General features: G+C 40.2%; 1 protein-coding gene across 1 annotated transcript in view; it reads right to left on the bottom strand.

Annotated features, from left to right (window-relative positions):
* LOC310840886 (dermatan-sulfate epimerase-like) overlaps positions 1-21,524 on the bottom strand; it is a 151,373-nt gene that overhangs the window by 63,241 nt on the left and 66,608 nt on the right. The window contains exons 7-8 of the mRNA XM_083731079.1: positions 11,486-11,660; positions 8,976-9,073 (exon numbers count right to left, since the gene is read on the bottom strand). Of these exons, the coding sequence (XP_083587205.1) occupies positions 8,976-9,073; positions 11,486-11,660 (273 nt within the window). The remainder of the gene's footprint in view (positions 1-8,975; positions 9,074-11,485; positions 11,661-21,524) is intronic.

Below are 21,524 nucleotides of genomic sequence, written 5' to 3'. Positions count from 1 at the left end.
AGTGGTACCTCGGGTTACATATGCTTCAGGTTATATAAGCTTCAGGTTACAGACTCCACTAACCCAGAAATAGTGCTTCAGATTAAGAACTTTGCTTCAGGATGAGAACAGAAATTGTGTTCTGGCGGAGCGGTGGCGGCAGCAGGAGGCCCCCTTAGCTAAAGTGGTGCTTCAGGTTAAGAACAGTTTCAGGTTAAGTACGGACCTCCGGAATGAATTAAGTACTTAACCAGAGGCACCACTGTAGCAGTTCTGGGAAGGGTTTTTTAAATTGGGCTTATGGCATGGGGGAAAGGAATAAACTGCTTTCCACAGAGCCCTGATCTGATTTCCCATTCAATAGAGATAGATAGATAGATAGATAGATAGATGATAGATAAATAGATAGATAGATATAGAGATATAGATATAATTAGGTTGCCCTAGGGTACTAAAAGGTTTGAAAGTATTATGTTTATGTGGCACTAGAATTGGAGCTTCTGAAGAGTTCACATTCATTCATTAACACAGTACACTTTGTTACTAACACTAATGTAATCTGATTTCTAAACAAAGCCTGAAATTTATTAAAATGGATATTTGATAGTGCAGCATCTTCAACTGGGAAGTCCATTATTTCCGCAGTGGAACATTTATTTTAGGTGCATTTGGCCGGATGCGCTGAAAACCTTTTCAACCCTCAACAAAAGGAATATTATGTCTGTCTACTCTCTGGAGGAAGCAGCACTGGTTTCCTTTGAAATGGATTTTGCATAGCTTCCATATCGCTTTAATGCCAAATGCAGCATTTAATATCAAAGCAGAGCAGATGGACAGGTTCCCTGTGTCTTTACGGTGGAAGCTTTGCCTAGTACTTTCAGTGTTTAGATTTCTGAATGGGGATCTTAGGCCCTGAATATGATACAAAAATGTAAAGCAGCTGCCTTTTCAAGTTCTACAGATGGACACTCAGTGACCCACCCAGAGGTCAGTTTTCCTTATTACTTTGGAGGTTGACAAACAATAGTCCACCAGAATTATATGGCTTCTAATTTTAAAAACCAATTATTTGTTACTAAGCATAGGAACTTACATCTTCAAGATTGCTTTTTAACATCAAACAATTTATGGCCTTTTAAACTGTGTGTGTGTGAAGGGTTATTGTTTTTGTTTGTTACTATGTTATGTATGTTTGTGTTTTCATATTTTAAACAGCCCTGTGATCCTTGGATGAAGGGCAGTATAAAAATTAATAACTAAATAAATAGCAAAATAAAAATAAGCTGGAACAAAATGAAGCTAAAAAGAGTCCATTGTGCAATAGAATATGGAAGGCTGGCAAATGATGAGAGTAAATTCCTCAACCTCTGAAAAGAAAAGAACTAGAACATAGACTAGAAAAATTGAAAAGGGGCTTTATCAGCAAGCTCAGTTCCCTACACACCCTGTACACTTTATCCACAACATACTCCCTTGCAGATGCTTCTCAGCCTTGCAAATCCTGGGAATATGCTGGTGGCTAGAAAAAGCCCAGCCTGCTACTGGAAATGTCCTAATTGCCTTCATTTGTCCCTCTCCCAGCTTTCCCAGGGGGGTCAATGGGTTGTGCCGAGGAGCCAACTTCCTTCCTGAGCCCTGACTCTACCCATTGATTCCTGCACCTGCAACTCATTTGCTTCTGTGATGCTGTGGCTGCTTCTCACTCCTCCCTGGCCTATCAGTGTTGCCCTCATTGCCAGGCTCAACAGTGACATCACTCCTGTCCAAGCCCAATGCTGTCACATTTTTTCACCCACCACTCTTACCCCAATCAGCTTGGTTCACTCACAGCCCTCTCATGTCAAGATATCTGAGGTGGCCAGGGCACTCTCTAGTGCTGAGGTAGGCAACCTAAGGCCTGTGGGCTGGATGAGGCCCAATTGCCTTCTCAAGGGTGGTCTGGGAATCAGCATGTTTTTGCATGAGTAGAATGTGTCCTTTTATTTAAAATGCATCTCTGGGTTATTTGTGGGGCATAGGAATTCGTTATCCCCCCACACAAACACATAGTCCGGCCCACCACATGGTCTGAGGAACAGTGGACCGGCCCATGGCTGAAAAAGGTTGCTGACCCCTGTGCGTACTTGTGGCTGATGCAGGAATCCTCCAGCTCTACAGCAGCACCCCGCCCTCAGCAGTGTTAATACTGTATGGATTTCCATGCTGCTGCAGAGGAGTAGCCCTAAGCAAATGGCCAGAGACTACTCATGACTATCGTCCTACATAGTTGTTAGAGTCATCTGGTAATTCCAACAGACAGAAATTCACCATGCAGCAACATGTGCAAGCTCCTCCCTTGTCATGGTCTGATCACTTCCTGTGCTATTGTGCAAAAATAGGGCTGCACTGCTACAGTGCAGAGGATCAGGCCTGGAATGACTGCTCCAAATTCCCAGCATTTTCTACCTGTTCAGATTACTTAAAGCATGCCAATAAAATTCCTGAGAATGACCTTACTCAACTGCCTTAAAGGTTTTCAATAAACAAATAGTAACTTTTTTCTAGTTAAACCTGTATTGATACAAATTAACTGAATAAATTTCATATTCATATTTGTTCAGAATGTCTCTATAGTACAACAATTACACCAAAATGTGCAGAAAAAAATCAGCTTCTTATACCATACTGCTCCAATACATACTATTCTAAACATATTAGTTAGCCTTAGATATGTATAATACTGCTAAGTTTTGTATAATGCTCTTTAAATGCTATATTTAACCTTCTGGGAGAGAACTAGTTTTCTAATGTAATTCCTGGAATGACTAAGTGGAAAGCCTTTTCCAATGGATTCTTAACTTCATTGTCTTCTGGATTTAATTTTATCAAATTGAGTGTTCACCATTATGCTACATTTCATATTTGTACATCACTTCTGGTAGTTTATAGAAAAATGATTAACAGAAATTACTCATCAGTCAATCAGTCAGAAATAAACATGCCTGATTTCATTGTATACAAGTGTGTGCAAAATACAGATACAATTTCCTACATAGCAATGATATCTATGTAAGAAGTGTGAAGGAGCTCTAATACCACATGGAAGACTCTGTAAATTATGATGGCCCTATCCTACTTATGAATAATCAGTTAAATATGATGAAGAATCAACTTAGAGAAAGAGAAAAATATTGGTACTTTGAGGGGAAAAGCACAAGGCCAAGTGCATCAGAATTTACACTAATCCTATACTGTTGACCAACTCTACAAGGAAAAACTGATGAAACAAGTGTCAAACATGAAAATGAACTGTCATGCATTCAGAGGTTTTTGACCTTTAGCATTTGCTGCCTGAATCTAAACAAAAGTAAAAGAAGAAATCTGAGGCGTCTTTTGGAAGCATTGAGTCCAGTGTCCAACTTAATGAATTTCAGCAACAGTTCCAATTCTGACGTCTAGTTATCCAACGCTTGAAATGGTTTATGCATTACAGCGGTCATTTCCCAAACTCTTTAAATCATCCTGTTCATTTAACCAAAATATTTGTTGGGAATGATGAATGAACTCCTCATTGCTTGTGTTGGATTGAGAGGTAAACAAGCTAATCTTCTCACCCCACAGAAAAGGGAAGTAGTGCAGCTTATTTCTATACCAACTTGATGTTAGATTGCAAGTTAATTTAAATACATTTGTATTGTTTTCTATCAGGGGTTGCTAAACTCTGGCCCTTCAGATGTTGCTGAACTACAACCCTAATCATCACAATGTTTTCATTACTGGACTAAACCTCTGTCAGCCACTATGAATCAAAAGCCAGTATCCCATATGTGTTCAGGTGTTCCACCCACTTATGCGAGGTTTACATTCATGCACTTCATGCAAACAGGTGAAATCACGTAAAATAGGGAGGGCACTGTTGAGAGAGGCTGGGAAGCAGCTCTCTCTTGACAGATCTCACCCATCCGCCTGCATTCCCTGGGTGACAATGCACTCTTCTTCGTATGTACTGTCTGCCCCTGGTGACTGGAAACGTGAGCTTGGGGTTAGTGTGTTGGTGGCCAGGTGGCTCCTTGTGCCCAGTGCCGCAGCAGGGCCTCTAGGCTCTCTCTCCCTGTTCATCTTGGAAGATGCTGGAGACTGTTTCCTTTTATCTAGTTTCTCCCCCACTTCACCGAGTAAATAATGTTGCTGCCTGCTTGTGGTGCGATGAGAGAGGGCAAGTCTGATTGGAGGGTGGATGGGCTCTCAGATCCTGCCCAAGGAACAAAACTGATATGAATGAGCAAGGAAGGGAGGGACGGCCAGAGGAATGGAGCACCCTCCATGCGACAGCTCCGCTGGCCAGGAAGAAGAAAGACAAGGAGAGTTAGGGAGTTGGGGCAGTGATATACAGTGGTACCTTGGGTTAAGAGCTTAATTCGTTCCAGAGGTCCATTCTTAACCTGAAGCTGTTCTTAACCTGAGGTAGCACTTTAGCTAATGGGGCCTCCCGCTGTAGCCGCGCGATTTCTGTTCTCATCCTGAAGCAAAGTTCTTAACCCGAGGTACTATTTCTGGTTTAGTGGAGTCTGTAACCTAAAGCGTCTGTAACCCGAGGTACCACTGTACTTGGAGTGGTGGTGCAAGCTGTTTCCCCCACTCTCCAGTTCTCTTTGTGCTGTTTTGTCTCCATTTCTTGGTTCAAATCATTTATTTACATATTTCACAGCGACATGTGTAAATGTGATCACGCATGAGTGGAATGCATGTAAATGGGGGGACACACACTGTCTGTAGTTCTAAAGTTTACAGAATAAATCTGCTATTATACAGCTAACAATAGTTTGTGACCAATTTCTCTACTCATTTTCAACAAACAAAGGAAACTCTGTTCTTGGCGAAAAGAAATTACTCTGGCTGTTCTGCTGTTGCTCTTTGGTAATTTTTCAGTCTTTGAAAGGCAGAAAAAACACACCAGATATAGTGTTTACTTCCTCTCAGATTCACTTCCTGATTCAGAAGTAATCCCCTAGGGTATGAGGGGGAATGCTAAGGGAATTCAAAAAAAGAAAAAAAAGGAACTCTACACACAGTGATCTACTTATTTTTTTGCCCTGCTTCTTACTTGATAGGAATTTTGTACAACCATAACCTTCTAAACAAAATGTGGCCCACACAGTATGTATGGCACCTTTCCAGAGACTCAATAAACCTGATGTAGCTGCCTGCTAGGGTCTACAGAAATGGGAAGTCTAGATATTTAGAATGTTGTGTAGGGTGGACTTATAGCCCATAAAACTACTTTGGGTAGTTTTATGCAATGTATTGTTTTGCCTATGCTCCGAACCTGATCGATCACCATATTTGAAGTTGGGAGGCAGTTTGTCATACAGTTACTGTGTGCTCTCCTGTATGTACACACCCTCCCTCCCATAACATGCGGTTTGCTTATTTCATTTGCAGCCATCTGCAACATCTTGCTTACCCCTGTTTCCTACTTGCAGGACTTCATTTTTCAATGAGAAATGTTGTAAAAATAATTTTGCATGAAGAAGGCAATGGGCAACTTCCTTGCCCTTTCAGCATCTCTGATTTCCTGCTTGGCGGAACACAGGCTGCCTGCTTATGACAGCATTTTTTCTCTCTGGTTCATTATGGGATATTTGGAGTTAGATTAACAACTGTCAGTGAACTTCAGCTCAGACTAGACTCTCTATCAAGGGTTTTCATCTCCCCAGTTTCCTGTTGCCATGCACATACAAAAATAAATGGCTAATAATAAGATAAATACCCAAGACAAGATCCCTTCTTGATCATCCCCATCTTCCATGTGGTGAGCCTTTGCACAAAGGAATGGCTCTCAATGGCACTCTCATACTTTCCTACCTTGCCCTCCTCCTGTGGACACCATAGCACTGTGGCCGTTTGTGCGCCTTTCATGCCCTCATCTAGCTGCTGCTCTCTTCCCAGGGATCTTGGGAAGAAACTTAAGAATAAATTTTCCCCAGGAGAGGAGTACAATCAGTTGCATCTGTGAAAGGCACACATAGGGAACCCATTCTGCATCATGATCAGTGCACCATGGTGTGAATGTGGCCAAGACAGGGAGAGAGGGAAAATGCTGATTTCTTCTTATACACATGATAAACCTACTTCCCTGCCCTAGAGTAATCTCTCTCTAGTAGAAAATTAGGGTCATACTACATGCTAAGCCTGGAAGCTGTGATTTTTCTGCTTTTTCATCATTAAATGCACACCAGCGAGAGGATAATCATTTGTCCAGGGAAGCACAGAGAACCTGGAGGCATTTAACTCTACAATTTTCCTGATCTTAAATTACACGCCTATTCCAGATACTGTTTCCTCTATGGGGAAAAACCTAAAGCAAATACAAGTGGCTGATTGAAATGCTTATTACCATCTGTTTATAACAGCAAAACTACATGTCACTCTGGGAAATCTGTGATTGATATGATGATAAAAAAAGCCCAATCCTTTAATGCAGCTTCCAGGAGAGGTGCTTCTAATTTGATTGGGAAAATTGTGCTTAGGCTGATGGTATTTAACCCTCCCATCTGTGTCTCTAAGAGAAGGAAATGTATCATTTCTGAGAAAAGGAGCCTGTATCATGTCTATATTCTTGTCCCACAATAAATCCCCACCTTGAAGGGGCTGTATGTAAATTAAATCCAGGACCATTTATTTCTAGATTCCTAGAATCCTATCAAGCTTGAACTCCATACAGGCTATATGAAATTACTTCATACCAGTATAGGAGGGACGCAGGTGGCGCTGTGGTCTAAATCACAGAGCCTAGGGCTTGTCAATCTGAAGGTTGGCGGTTCGAATCCCTGTGACAGGGTGAGCTCCCATTGCTCAATCCCAGCTCCTCTCCACCTAGCAGTTTGAAAGCACATCAAAGTGCAAGTAGATAAATAGGCACCGTTCCGGTGGGAAGGTAAATGGTGTTTCTGTGCGCTGCTCTGGTTCGCCAGAAGCGGCTTAGTCATGCTGGCCACATGACCTGGAAGCTGTCTGTGGATGAACGCCGGCTCCCTCAGCCTATAGAGCGAGATGAATTCCACAACCCCAGAGTCGTCTGTGACTGGACCAACAGTCTGGGGTACCTTTACCTTTAGTATAGGGATGTGGGGAGAAATAAGATTTTGCTTCCCTTTTAGTAAGAAGCTACCAAATTCACACTTATGTCAAACCAATATGTGAACCAAAAACACAGCTAGTTATCCTTTGAAATCAGCTCTTCTCATTTCTCTAACCAATGCACACAAAAACACATACATTGTGAACATAATATACAAAAACATTTGCAAATTGCTGCAGAAGTATGGAGAACTGAATTTACGATAGGAAAAAAATGGGGAAAAGAGAAACTGAAATTGACATGTCTGTCCCTATACCAGTCACAATGTCAGGATGATATTAAGCACAGATTTGTGCATGACAATAGCTCCTTCACTGGCTGCTAAATCTCACAGAAACTAGATCCCTGTCCTTTGTACACAGTCCTAGTAAATAGCAGCTTTTAACAACCACGGGGCATATCAGATTCCAAACTTAAGACATTTATTTTAGTATCTTATTTCTTGGTTTTCCATTTACCTAATATTTATGTGGTTTTCCACTTGCCAATTGTTTTCTATTTATCTATTGTTTTATGACAACTGTTAAAAGGTTATTAAAAGATAGAGAGTCTAAGAGGGAAAGCACGTGAAATGAAAACTTTCTCTGCAAAAGTGGCATGTCATTTGTTGAGGGTGTTTCAGAGAATGGCCACTTAAACCCATGTAAGGAAACCCCAATAAATATTTATTTGTGCAGGGGTAGCCAACACGGTGTTCTCCAAGTGCTGTTGGACTACAAATGCCTTTGTTCTTGACTATTCACAGGGCTGATTGGAGTTGTAGTGCAACCATGGAGGGCGCCATGTTGCCTACCCCTGGCTTAGTAGAAAAGTACAGCAGTGTACCTGATTTAGAAACACATAGTGAAGCAAAGTGAAGCTAGCTATGAGAGTTGTTTCCAACTCTGACTACATTCTCAGGTAATTTCAACAAAATTAGGAAAAAAATGCTTCATTGGGGAGCACTGATCCTACTTTCCTTTAAAATGCCAGGCATCTTCTTCAAAATACAGTGCAATCGTAACCATATCTAAGTGCTACTGAATTCAATGGGGCTTATTTCCAGAGAAGTGGGGTTAGGGTTAGGGCAATTATTTATATTTCCAGGGGCTCTTCATACATTTCATTTTTGGAGGTGTACATCAAGATGTACAGAAAAAAACTGCTTAAGGCAACGAGAATGCATTTGCAAACACATATATCATATAGTGACACTCATCATAGAACAGTGATGGGCTGCATTTCCCTCTTGAAAGCACACTCACCAGAGTTTGTTTTCGTGTGTTGCGCAAAATGGCTTGAAGTCACCAGAGTATACCAACACCATTCTGTTCATAACACCACAACATGCCTGACACAGAGTCCCTTTAGTGATGGTGCCTATGATTTGGAACAGGCTTCCTCAACCTCGGCCCTCCAGATGTTTTTGGCATACAACTCCCATGATCCCTAGCTAGCAGAACCAGTGGTCAGGGGTGCTGGGAATTGTAGTCTCAAAACATCTGGAGGGCCGAGGCTGAGGAAGCCTGATTTGGAATATTCTGCTGGTAAGGATTGAATTTATTTATTTTTATGCAATTAAATACAGTGGTACCTCAGTTTTCGAGCGTCTTGGAAGCCAAATGTTTTGGAAGCCAAATGCCAAAAGCCTGGAAGTAGATGCTTCCATTTTCGAATATGCCTTGGAAGTCAAATGGCTTCCGTTGCGTGTTTTTGAATTTTCTCCATTGAACTTGCAGCCAGCCCTTTGCGCCTTGGTTTTTGAATGTTTCAGAAGTCAAACGGTCTTCCAGATTATGTTCGAGAACTGAGGTACGACTGTATGTTATTTGCAATCTGCTCAATCTGCTCTTGTTTATCAAAGTGGCTTAAATGTTTAAATATTATTCAAGCTTACCAAGTGTTCGGAAAGGTCTTTGATCTGGTGGCTGAGAGAAGAAACCTGGTTTCAGGGCGTTTGTGATTACAATGTCAAAAAGGTCTTCAAAATCATTCCTATGACAATGATAAAAAACAAAACAACTGAAATGCATTTTAAGGCATGAAATAGATATTTGCCCTAGTATAAAGAAGTTCAACTAATTAAGACATGCCCACACCTGAATTAGGGGTGGGTTTTTGTTGCCCTTGTTAGGGTTTCATAATTATTTGTTTAGGAATAATTTCTGTTTTCTATATGCATGAGACTATCATTTACATAAGAAATTTAGGAAATACACCTTCTTTGCAACACTAGATCATGTTTGCCATACTCCTGAAAAAAATCCCCATGAGTTTTGATTGCTAATCAAATGTGAAGGTAATATAAGAACAAGCAGACAAATGAGTTTTACAAGCATCAGAAATGACTAAAGTTCTTATTCTGACTAAAAATAAATAATTTAATCCCTAAAATTAACTCCATATGTGAAATGCTTATGATATATAATACTTTTAGTCAAGTAATCAAATCTGAAAAATATTGAGTGCTGAAGTAGGCAAATACTTGACAATACATTTTAATAATATGAGATATAAGCAAATGGTAGCATTTACCGGTATATATACCTTGGGCACAATCCAGGGAAAGTTATACTCACTTAAACCCCACACTGAAATAAATGGGAGTTACACGCTTTATTTAAACTGAACATACATCTCTCTCTTAGATTTTATGGATTGCATTCAACAGCTAAACTCCAGTGTAGAGTCCTATTATTCCTTAGGCCCTGTTATTAATGAAGAAACGTTGACAAAAACAAAAATGTTTACAGGGCCATATTCTTAACAGAGATATGCAAAATATCCTGTACAAGGGTAAACAAATTAGACTTTCATTCTGACAACATTGGAAATATGGTTTAAAACAGAGAGATGTGTTTGTTGGCTAAGGGAAAGTATGTCTAAACTAACTGCAAAAAGTGCAGAAATGTCCTTGTTCTGAGGGTCAACTTGGTGTCTGTTCTATTTTCTAGATTTCTTCATGGTCAGCATGACAATGTAGCACAATATTATTATGATATATAATATTCATAATCAGATAATTAGTATGCACATAGGTCAGGACGATATCTGACACCATGACCCCGTTCATTCCCCCACACTCAGTATATGCACAATGAATGTCTGCAGAGGACTGAAGAAAGGAAGCATCTGGAAAAGGTTTAAGGAATACAGTATTCTGAGTGCAAAAATTCAAAACTAAAGAAGAAAAGAAATAAGTTCTGTGTGAATCCATTTACTGTATTAAAAGGAAAAGCAAGGAAAATGCTGACTTTCCCCCGCCCTTCACCTTTCCAGTTTAATATTTTCCAGTTGAATCTACTCATGAATTTAATTGGAAGTTGCAGTGGAAGCTAGCAAACCAGTTCAACACATCTAGATTTAGCATGCTGTTGTTCACTTAGGCTGCAATCTTCTGCCCACTACTCAATGTACAACTAATTGGATTAAACTGTGCTTACTTGCATATAGGACTGGGTTATAAAGCCATATGTTTATTTGTTAAATATAAATAAAATACACAAATAGCTGATGGTATCAAAAGCCACTGGAAGGTCCAAAATAATCAACAGGGCTGCTCTCCTGTGTCCTTTCCTGGAGAAGGTGGTTCGCCAGGATGGCTATGACAATTTCAATCCCAAAAGCAAGCTGAAGTTTGGATTGGGCTGGCTCCTAATAATCAGTGCTATCCAAAACTGTCTGGAGCTGGAACACCACTTCCTGCTCCAGCGCCCTTCACAAGAATGGCTACTTTGACACTGGACAGTAATTCTTCAATATGATGGATCCAGATTAGTTTCTTTAAAGGGAGTTGAAAAACTGCCTCTCCTTTAGGGTGGCTGGAACCACACCTTCCTTCAGTATGGCACCAAGAACCATGGAGATCCAGATTGATAATCCATAAGTGGCTGCTTTTAATAGTCAGGAAGGAAAAGGAATCCAAGGGCTGGTGAGAAGCTAAGAAGTCTCCCACCTCACCCCAAACTACATCTGTCAGACACTAGAAATCGGCTAAAATAAATGTATGTGGAACGGTTGGTGTAGCTGTATATTTTCCTCTGTGTGAAGAAAAACACCAGATTTTGAACAATAACAACAACATCATAAATGGCCCATGGGGAACGGATGAAATATCTCCCTCTTCCTCCACTCCATGGCACTTATGGCTGCATTTCAGCAAATAAAATAAAAACAGATAGTGGGAGGTTGCTCCTCTATCTCCTCCATCTCAATAACTTTGGCCATCATTAAGAGTGCAATGGGTGAACTGGCCGCCTATGATTTTTGGTCACAATTTAAGATACAAATGTACTCAGCATTAAATCATCAGACACCCATTTCTTACTTTTTTCATTCCTTTTTTCCCTGCTAACTGCAAGATAAAGTCTAAATGAAAACAACAAATGATGGAAGCATTCTACTTACCCTAAGGCGTGTTCACATAAAAGCCTGCAGTAGTCACTGTGAGAACTGGTAATCAATAGCAGAATCTTTCCACTATCCTTGAGTCTTCTCAGCCACTTTTTAACAGGATCAGGACAACATTGTATGTATTTTCCTGGATTGCGTTTTACTTCTGGAAAGTATGTCCCGCCATTTTCTGAAAAGTAGAGGATAAGATTATGCAGCGTATTGAACACCCATGTGTCATCTGTGTGCCCACTTGCACGCAATTTTTAAGACCCCGCTCAACAGCTCTTCTCTGCCCCCACAACTGCTTAGAAAAAATAAGTCATGTGATTCCATCAGGGCAGATGATAAGAGGGAGGTGTACAAATTTATTGCTGGGCACACGGAATCCCATATTTAAGCACTCGTGTGGACTTTGATCTATGAAAAGAAATGTTATGAAATAAGGAGGAAAGATAAATTTCAATGTATGGTTTACTTTGCTAATAATAACTTTACCACCAGACAGAAAAACTATTATATCTAAACATGCTTGATCTTCAAGAACGCATTCATAATGCCATCAAAATTCTTAGCAGATTTCCACATTTCTTAGAAAATTGCATTAGGTACATACTTCAAGGAACCTCAATTACTGAGAAAATGTGAAATGCAATGCTTCTTCATAACAGAAACTCTGAATGTGTCACAAATTATTGCCACAGCCCCACAAAGCTGAACAGCATGACTATTACCCACCACGACACATACAGAATTAACAGAAGGGAACCATTGCCTACCTCTTCCTTGAAAGAGAGAACACCAAGTGTATTTGCTGTGCTTAAGGTAGTTCTGCAGCAGTCTTCCCTGACCTTGTAACCTTCCAGATATCATGGACTACAACTCCCAACATCCCTAACCATTGGCTGCGCTGGCTGGGAAAGATGGGAATTGGAATCCAGGAGCATCTGGGGGGCGCCATGTTGAAAGAGACTGTTCCACACAACCAGAAAGCTGAACCAAGGCACCAAGGCACAGCCAAAATTGGGAAACGAACTTCAGGCTGCAACAGAAGCCAGCACTTCAGCACACAGGAAGCAAAACCACAAGCGGGGTGGAATGTTGGACTGCGGGAGTTCCATTGGCCCCATTATATACTTGCATCAGACTCTGGCAGAATTCCCAGTGGCTGCCAGGCTCATGCACCTCTGCTAATAGCATGCAAGCTGGATTTGGTAACATTTCTATATGCATTTCCCTCTCTTGCTCAATACTGTTGGTCAGCGTCACTGAATGGTTTAATAAATCCTAGACATTACTTCTCCTTGTGGAATGTGCACAGTGCCTTCCTCAGATCAAAACGCAAACAAAAATTTAAACCTCTTGGCCTTCAACTATTTCATGAGGAGGAGCAGGGTATATTTGAAATGGCAATATCTGTAGGGAATGAAATAGTCTCAGCAGTTGGTTCAAATCCAGTTGCTACGAAAGAGGACTTGGAAGGGAGCCAGTGTATAACCACTGATTTCAATGGGATAAAACAGCTTAAACTCAAAGTGCTCCGGGTTTTCACCAGCTTAAGGATCCAGCTTCCAAAGCAATAAGTAGAATATGTTAGAAATGCTGCAAAGCAAATGGGTTTTCTATAACAACTGCAATGAAAGGGGGGTAGCATTGTTATATTGTAGCATACAGGAATAGATGTCTATATGCAAAGGTAAATCATTCTAGTTTAAACAAGAGTAGTTTCTGTTAAGTTGGTACAGTCATACCTTGGAAGTCGAATGGAATCCGTTCCAGAAGTCCATTCGACTCCCAAAATGTTTGGAAATCAAAGCGTGGCTTCTGATTGGCTGAAGTAAGCTCCTGCAGCCAATCGGAAGCCATGGAAGCCCTGTCAGACGTTTAGCTTTCAAAAATAGTCCACAACCCGGAACAGTCACTTCTGGGTATGTGGCGTTCGGGAGCTAAAACGTTTGAGAACTAAGCTGTTTGAAACCAAGGTACAACTATATATGAAAAAAAGAAAATTAGCAGATCTTGGACACCAACAAAGTCCTTTGGGCTGGTCCTATCTGTAGAGTTTGATAATTTCTTATTAATAAATTACTGAGATGGAGTGTGTGTGTGTGTGTGTGTGTGTGTGTGAGAGAGAGAGAGAGAGAGAGAGAGATCAATTATCAAAAATAGCAATGAAATGGTAAATAATGTATACATCTGGACTGTACCACACCAGATTGTAAGACATTCACAATTCCCATCTCACATAGAAAAATTGATGTCATGCATAAATGTCCTAGCCATACTTGTCTAGTCTTCTCCCTAACATGACATTTTTCTGAGTGTAAAAATATTTTTTTTTCCTGTAAGGGGTATAAGCTTTCATCAGTCAACCCCCCTCATGCAGTTTGAAATGGAGAGACACAGGCTTTCCACTTCATCTATAGTTTGAGAGAACTAATCCTGTGTAACCCTCATTGTTTCTGCTACTACAGAAAGCATAATACACTGTTATCTGGGAATGCGATTACACTGGAGCGATCTGTGTTATAAATCTCTCCAAGGTTTATTTTGAGAAACTGCCAGAATCTATATTTACCAGAGTATGCCCCTATGGTTTTTAACTCCTCTTAGGATCAACATATTTGGGTTTGGGGTTTGTTTTTTCCAGCAGACTCAGAAGATGAAGTAACACAGTTTTGCTGAGATTGTATTTTTTTCATTTTTCCTTAATTGCTCTTCTTAAAACTCAATGCACTAAAGCCTAGAAAATGAACATAGGCATACAATAATGATTCTATTGTTCAAGCTAAACAGGCTTGGCCTGGCAAACTGCTCAGAACCCTACTCTGATCTCTTCATAGAAACAGTGAGGTATAAGTGTGCAATAAATACAGTAAAAATAAAAAGAGAGAGCAAACAAGCAGTGATTTGTAAATGAGAAGGCTAAGCTGATGTGGGTAATTAGTTGCATGTGGCCTGGCTGGCAGCAGAATCTGGTCTGAGCACTGAGTTTCCCTTGCAGATCACTTCCTCATAAACTTCAAGTGATTTAACTGCTTTGTGTGTGAAAGGAAAAAAAAAAAGCTGTCTTCTTCAGAGAAAGACCCACTCATTCAGGACTTCCGCATGCACACTTGAAGGTTTCAGTCTGTGAAGTGATTTGTTAATTTTTAAAATAAATCCCTCAGAGCAGACCTATTGAAACTAGTCATATCCATTAAATTCAACGGGTCTACTCACACTGGAACTTTGTTGGCTATAACACAATGATGTTAAAGCCAACCGATATGTTGACAACCACTGTCAAGAGGTGCTGCATGGCCACTTCATGTTACGTGTAACTTATTTCCTCCCTTTCTCCTCATATTACGTCTTTATAGAAAGTTTTTAGCACATTCTTATGATGATTATGCTGTAAATCTGATTCCCATGAAGCCCACAGATGATTCCCATTTACTAAAGCAGGATTCTTTCTTGTATCACTCAAATCCCTTTGGAAATGTTTACCTCATGTCTGAAGGCATCAGCATTCATGCATCCCAAGAGCTTGGCCATACCCACAGAAGGAGGCAGCAGCAATACACAATAAAAAGCTGAGAGCTCTAGGCGGCATTGGCTGCAACAGCCATTACCATTGCCAAGAGCTCTGCCACAGGAAATATGGACCATCTGGCTTCAAAACTGGGCACTGTAACAATTGTGGCAGGAATGAGTAAGCATTTGAAACTGCTGGAGCTGCTGGGTACAGAGGTGTCCCAAAGGTTTCCTACATCTCTGGCATCCCAATGCTGTTCTATTTTTTATATTTATAGGCATACAAACTGGTATTCTATGCATTCTATTCATAAAACCTTTCAAAAGAAATACAAAAATATCTCTGTGTATTCATTTCACTAGGTCAATATCTCTGCTTTTTATAGTTTCTAGTAGTTAACTTGGGTGAAATGAAGAAAAAAGGGCCATGTTGACACTTCACAACTGACAAAACAAGTTGTAAAAATACTAGATTCAGGTAGGTAGGCGTGTTGGTCTGACACAATCGAAACATATATATGTATGTCCAGCAGCACCTTAGATACCAACTAAGTTTGTTCTTGGTATAAGCTTTCGTGTGCATGCACACTTCTTCAGATATCTGAAACTGCTCCACCTACTTTTGCCTTTAACCATGTCTGCCTCTGGTTCCCAAAAGGTTCTCCATTAGGGAATGGGTCCCTCAAGCTGAAAAAGGTCCCCCATCCCAGCCTAACAGAACAGAATCCTTTGCCAGTAATGAATTGGTTAATCTGTCAGAAAATAACAAGAAAACATAAGTAGGCTGTCCCAGTTTTCTTGAACAAATAAATGCACATCACATAGCTTTCCTGTGCATAAACATCTGGGCACTTATCATGCCTTATGTGTTTAATGTATTGCTACATAAAACATCTCAGTCCAAATCATAACTGACCTCAGCTCCCAAACAGATGACTTAAAACTACATGATATTTGTTTTAATCTATCTTGTCTATCACAATCAAGGAGGATTAAACCTTTTTTGGTCCAAGGGCTGCATTTCCTTTTGCAAACCTTCCAGGAGCCTCTTCCCAATGGTGGGCACAGCAAAGCAAAAAAGGGGGTGGATGAATGGATAGGGTCTTTCCTTTGTAAAGTAGGCTATACTCCAGCCCTGCAAAGGTCAGAGATGTCAACACACATACCCCTTTCTTCCAGGTCAGGGTTGGCAAGGTTTACCTTGCCTGGGCCGGTTCACTCCCTTGGAGATCGCTCCGTGGGCTGGATCGCATCTCCGCAGTTGCGATTTTCAGCGTCTTCTGGCCTCTGCACAGATGTGATTTTCGGCACCGCACAAGCGAGTCCCCACTCCGTGCTGTGCCGGTTTAGCGTAGTGCGCAGAGACTTGACGAGCGGGCGGCTCAGTTCGGGGGCAGCTCACGGGCCATTTAAACAACCCCCGTGGGTTGCTTGTGGCCCATGGGCAGCAGGTTGCCGATCCCTGATCCAGGTCAACATAAGGCATTGTCACTGTACGTTGCAATCAGGCAAAAGCACTCAAAGAGGGTTTGGAGCAGGGCCAGTGAAGGGTGTGGCTTGGGGAGGTGAGATGTAGCCTGGCAAGGGAGCCTGGCCTGGTGAGAGCCCTTAGGGCCAGAGAAAGAGGTCTGGAGGGCCGCATCCAGCCCCCAAGTCTGCTGTTCCTTATCTATTCCATACACTTATAGAGTGGCTATATTTGTTAGCAACATTTTTAATACATTGATAACTTTGCCTAAAGTAAATATCATTAAGCTAAGTCCCAGAGCACAGAAGTCTGCAGTGCTAATGTGCCTTCAGCAAGAATTAGCTGTTTGATTATATATCAAGGAATGCACTAACTGAAGAATTCAGACAGATGTTATGCAAATTCCACAAATAGCTGAAATTCTACAGCCAGTGTTTAGTTACTTTTGAGATTGTACACACACACACCAATACTATACCTAAGCTTTATTCCTGCAGCTGTATACGTTGTATTTCTTATTACAACAGTTGAAATGCAGAATTTTGTTAGATTTATTCTAAAGTCAGCAACCGCCTTGATCAGTTACAACCTGGCCTCCTAGTCATACTTGGAAATTAAGTGCAGTTTTACCTCTGTGTAATTATATATATAATCACATTCTTATTCCCTCAAAATAATTTAAATTTCTGTCTACTTATCTAAACAGAGCTGTCTAAGGGAAACATATGCATGTTACAATTAACTTCTGCCACAGCTTGTCATCATTGTTATTATTATTACTGTTCCACTTAATTTTGCCGATTTTGATCATTTGAAACCTCCCCAGATTTTAGAACACTTGATGTGGAGTGGCAAGATACAGCCTAAGTGGAAAGACTGGTTAAATTTCCAGTGCTAAAGGTATTATCTATATACCTAACACAGGTTTTATACACAGGCTATTAACTTTTAAAATGAGATCTGTGTTATTGTGAATCTAGGCTATCACATTATTTGCCTTCTGCAGATTCCTTTTCCATTTCCAGGCATTTGGACTGCTTTAAGATGTAACCCTGCCTTACATTAAATAAGACCTTAACAAGTGTAATGTAGTAAGATTTGGGGTTTCATGCTCCTCCTCCCTATTAGTTTACAGTTTATTTTGTCACAATTTGGCAAACCGTGGTGTCTGTAAGCTCTACTTTGCTAACATACCTGAGCATCAAACCAGAATCAAACCACCATTTGGTACCAAACAAGGATCACATTGTGGGGTTGATATTGTTAATTAAATAGAGTTTGCATTCAGACAAAATTTGAATCTATTTGTTTCTTACTGCAAATCGATGCTTCAAATTTTCCTATTTTGGCATGCAGATGAGGGAATGGGAAGGGGTAGTACCTGAGCAAAAGATCTGCCACAGCATGTTTTCCTACCAACAAACCATGTGTTGTCTGAATGCAGACTTTCAATCTGCAGGATATTTTTTTAAAGCTGCATGGTATAATTTTAAGATGGGTGGTCTCCCAATAATGTCTAAGACAAGACAAGACAAGACAAATCTTGGTGTTTTTTAGGCAGTACAAAATGAATGGTCAAATATGATTTGAGCATTTTTTGGGTGTATATCAATAGGATGAGCCTGAAACAGATGTAACAATTCAGAAAGGATTATTATTCAACTGCCACAATCCTTTTTTTTAAATCCATGACCAATTCAGAGAATGCCACAATTCCATGTCTTTCTTAATGCCATCCATCCATTTTAACAGGTTCTGCTATATTTTGCAGTGATTTTGAGTCCCAAACGGTTCCCATGGGAGGTTAGCCATGAATAATTGAACAGCTGCTTTAAATAAGTGTTTTGAGTTAAGAGAAAATATTCACTGCTGCAACATAATTAATTTTAAATCCCAGAACTTTACTGTAGGCATCTATCTTCTGCTGGATATGTATGAAAGTGATGGTTTGGCCCCTTACTCCTGAAAAAAATTATTATTATTATTATTATTAATTTTAGTTCTTTGATTTTAAGACTGTTTTAAGGGAGCTCGTTGGTTGGAGCTCCCAAACATTGATAGTAAGACCATAGGTTAAAACACATGCAGACGTTTCCTCTTTCAGTTTGAACAAAAAGGGCTAACGAGCTTATTTCAGCCCAAGGGCTGCATTTTCTTTGGGGGGCTTCATGCCAGCGTTGGGCAGGGTCAGAGGCAAGAGTAGCTAGGGCAAAGAATGCTCCAATCCAACCTTCCCCCAAATAGTGGGTGGTTTTTGAGACAGAAAAAGGCACCAGAGCTCCAACAACAGAGGTTGCATCTAGTTGGACCTTAAATGTTTCTATGATTAGTTCTAGAGACAGTAGGTTGAATAAAAGGGGAGTCAAGGACATCTGTGCTAGCACCCCATCTGAACCAAAAAGTTTGTGGATGTGAAATGGTTAAGTCTTAAGCAGAGAGACATATCAAGTAATGTTGAGCCAATGGAGTTTACTTGCTTTCCTATCATCAGACAACATTTTCAGATCCATCTAATATTATCCAAATTGCCCTAGCTGATATAATTCCTGATTGGTAAGCAACAACTTAAAACTAAATTTTCAGTATTAAAAGATCCTAAGCATCTTTCACCAATAATACACTTGCAGCACTCTTGGCAAGAACAATTACATATCTAAATGAGAAACTGTGATCACAATTTCTATGATATTCTTTTCATCAGGAAAGCAACTGTGGATATGCAGCTTCTGCATCCTGCTGAAACATTTGAGAATGAGCTGTGGGAGCCTTAGAGAAAAAGCAGTTGATTTAAAAAAAAAAAGTTGTAATAAAAGCAGTACAACTCACCCAATTCCAGAGCATTGAAAAACTAACTAGAGATATTGAAAATGCAAAGTTATTTTTTACAAAAGGAAGGAAATGATATGAAATGCTTATCACTGTTACGACTTTGATGTGGTTTTTGAGTCTATTCTTGGGTAAAAGTGTAGCAATTCTTACTACACTTAGCTATTCTTGGGTAAAAGTGTAGCAAGTTGCTAGACACAATGTTTTTGCAATAGACACAATGTTTAAAATGTTTTAATGTAAATCACTGTGCATCACTCTGTCGGAAAAGAAACAAAGAACAAAACAACAACCATATTATTAACAACAACAACAACAAAACATATAATGATTAGCAACTGAACTAACCTGCATTTATGTTCATGTTAATTATACAGCACTTGTATAAGAGCTCTGAGTGGAAATGTAACCTCCTTAACAAAACAGAATATGTGCCATAAAACCTTTAAAATACGTTTTACATTTACCTCATTTTGGTCACGTTTTCAGATTGCTACCACTTTCTTCCCCTGCCAGGTCTTCTGGCCTTTAAAAGCTACATTGTAGGTTTCAACAACTGAACTCTTCTTTCAGACTTGGACAAGTGGTGATGAAACAGTCTCCATCTTTTGATTTTTTGCCTATCGTGTATCTGTTTATGACATGGGGCCCTGGCAAGAAATAAACTGGCAACCTAATTTGGAGGTGGGAGAAAGGAATAGCTAAGAATCCTCAGAAAACCAGTAAATTTCTGTCAAAGTCATAACCCTTTTACTAAACTATGTTGTCACTGCCACCTAGTGACACTGCACTAAATTCACCAAATATTTTGTCACATACTTCAGACAGGTGGCTAATAGCACCAATAAATCATCACTGAAGGCTATAAGCAGACTTGCAGCTGAATTTCCATGCTACTGGGAACACTGCACTTTTTCAATATGTTCACCTTGCCACGCAGCCTGGGGCCCAAATATCTGCAGAAGGGATGCCTCATCCACTACCAGTCAACTCTGTCCTTAAGATGGGCAGCAATCTGTCTGCATTCCCTGCCAGGATTTGGAGTGAGGGGACACAAACTGTAGGGCTCCGACTGTGGAATGATCTGACCTTGGAGGTGTCTTTGTCCCTTGCATTGTAGGGCTTCAGATGTCAACTGAAAACAGACTGCTTTTGCAATCTGATAAATAAGAGGTGTATGCTTTTATCAGCAATGTATGTCTTTCTGTTTCAGGTGTTCAGGAAAGCCCTGAAGGCCCGCTTCTTTTAGTCTCTTTTTCCTGCGTTCCACTAATGCTTTCGTTGGTTTATTTTAGTCTTTGCAGTTGAACTGTATTTCATTTTACTAGCATGCCATCTTGGGAGGATTTCCCGCATTAAAAGTAGCAATATTTTGAATAAATAAAAGAAAATAAACAAGTTTGATTTGGGAAAACAAATATGCAGGTCTAGATATATTAAAAGGTGGCATTTCCCCCACTTGTGACAAAATAACTATATGATATGAGACTCTCCTTAGCTAAGTAGGGCCTAGATTACTGGGATGTCTAAAGTCTCTATATTTCTTCTATGCAATAGCCCAGGAATGATGTGCTCAATATGTATTTATCATGGAGGAAATATATTCATCTTTCACAAAATTAGTAATTATTATTTGACAAAACAGCAATGTAAAACTGAGACGTCACCGTTACAACTTTTACCAGATCTTGTGCTAAATATAGATGCTTACCTAAAGTAACTTTCCCTCCCTGAGAACCATTTTCTTAATATGCATTTTCAAGAATAACAACTGTTGACTGGAAAGTTCACTTTGGAAGAGGACCAAATACTGTTAAGCGCCAATCTGGATGGAAAACAGCAGCAATCTGGAATAGAGCTTCAGTACTTTGTTGTTTTTAACTTAAATCATATCTTAGAGGTTTCCACCTTAAAATTTTTGTTTTGCTTGATTTGAGTGACCTTTATAAGAAAACCTGAAAGTTTGTTGTCTTCTCTCGATCTTTCTTAGACCACAAACAAAAACCTATAATGCAAATTTGAGCAAATAAGCTTCAAGAAAAAGGAATTTCCCCTGTAAATTCCTGCACTCTGTGCTGCTTAGAAGCCATTCCAGACCTTTGGAAATAGTCCTTCCCACTGGATAGCAGCCAGGGCCACTCAAGAAGATTCTCTCCAGCAGGAGGCGCTACCCTGCTCTCCAGGACCAGACTGGAAAAGCAAAGGCAACCCCTCTGTCCCAAAGCCAGGCAGACAGCCATCCTC

This window comes from Podarcis gaigeae, assembly GCF_964106915.1.
Source record: "Podarcis gaigeae genome assembly, chromosome: 3".
In the NCBI taxonomy this organism is placed as follows: Eukaryota; Metazoa; Chordata; class Lepidosauria; order Squamata; family Lacertidae; genus Podarcis; species Podarcis gaigeae.
The sequence above is the reverse complement of the archived record's forward strand: the minus strand, read 5'-3'. Positions and strand labels throughout refer to the sequence as shown.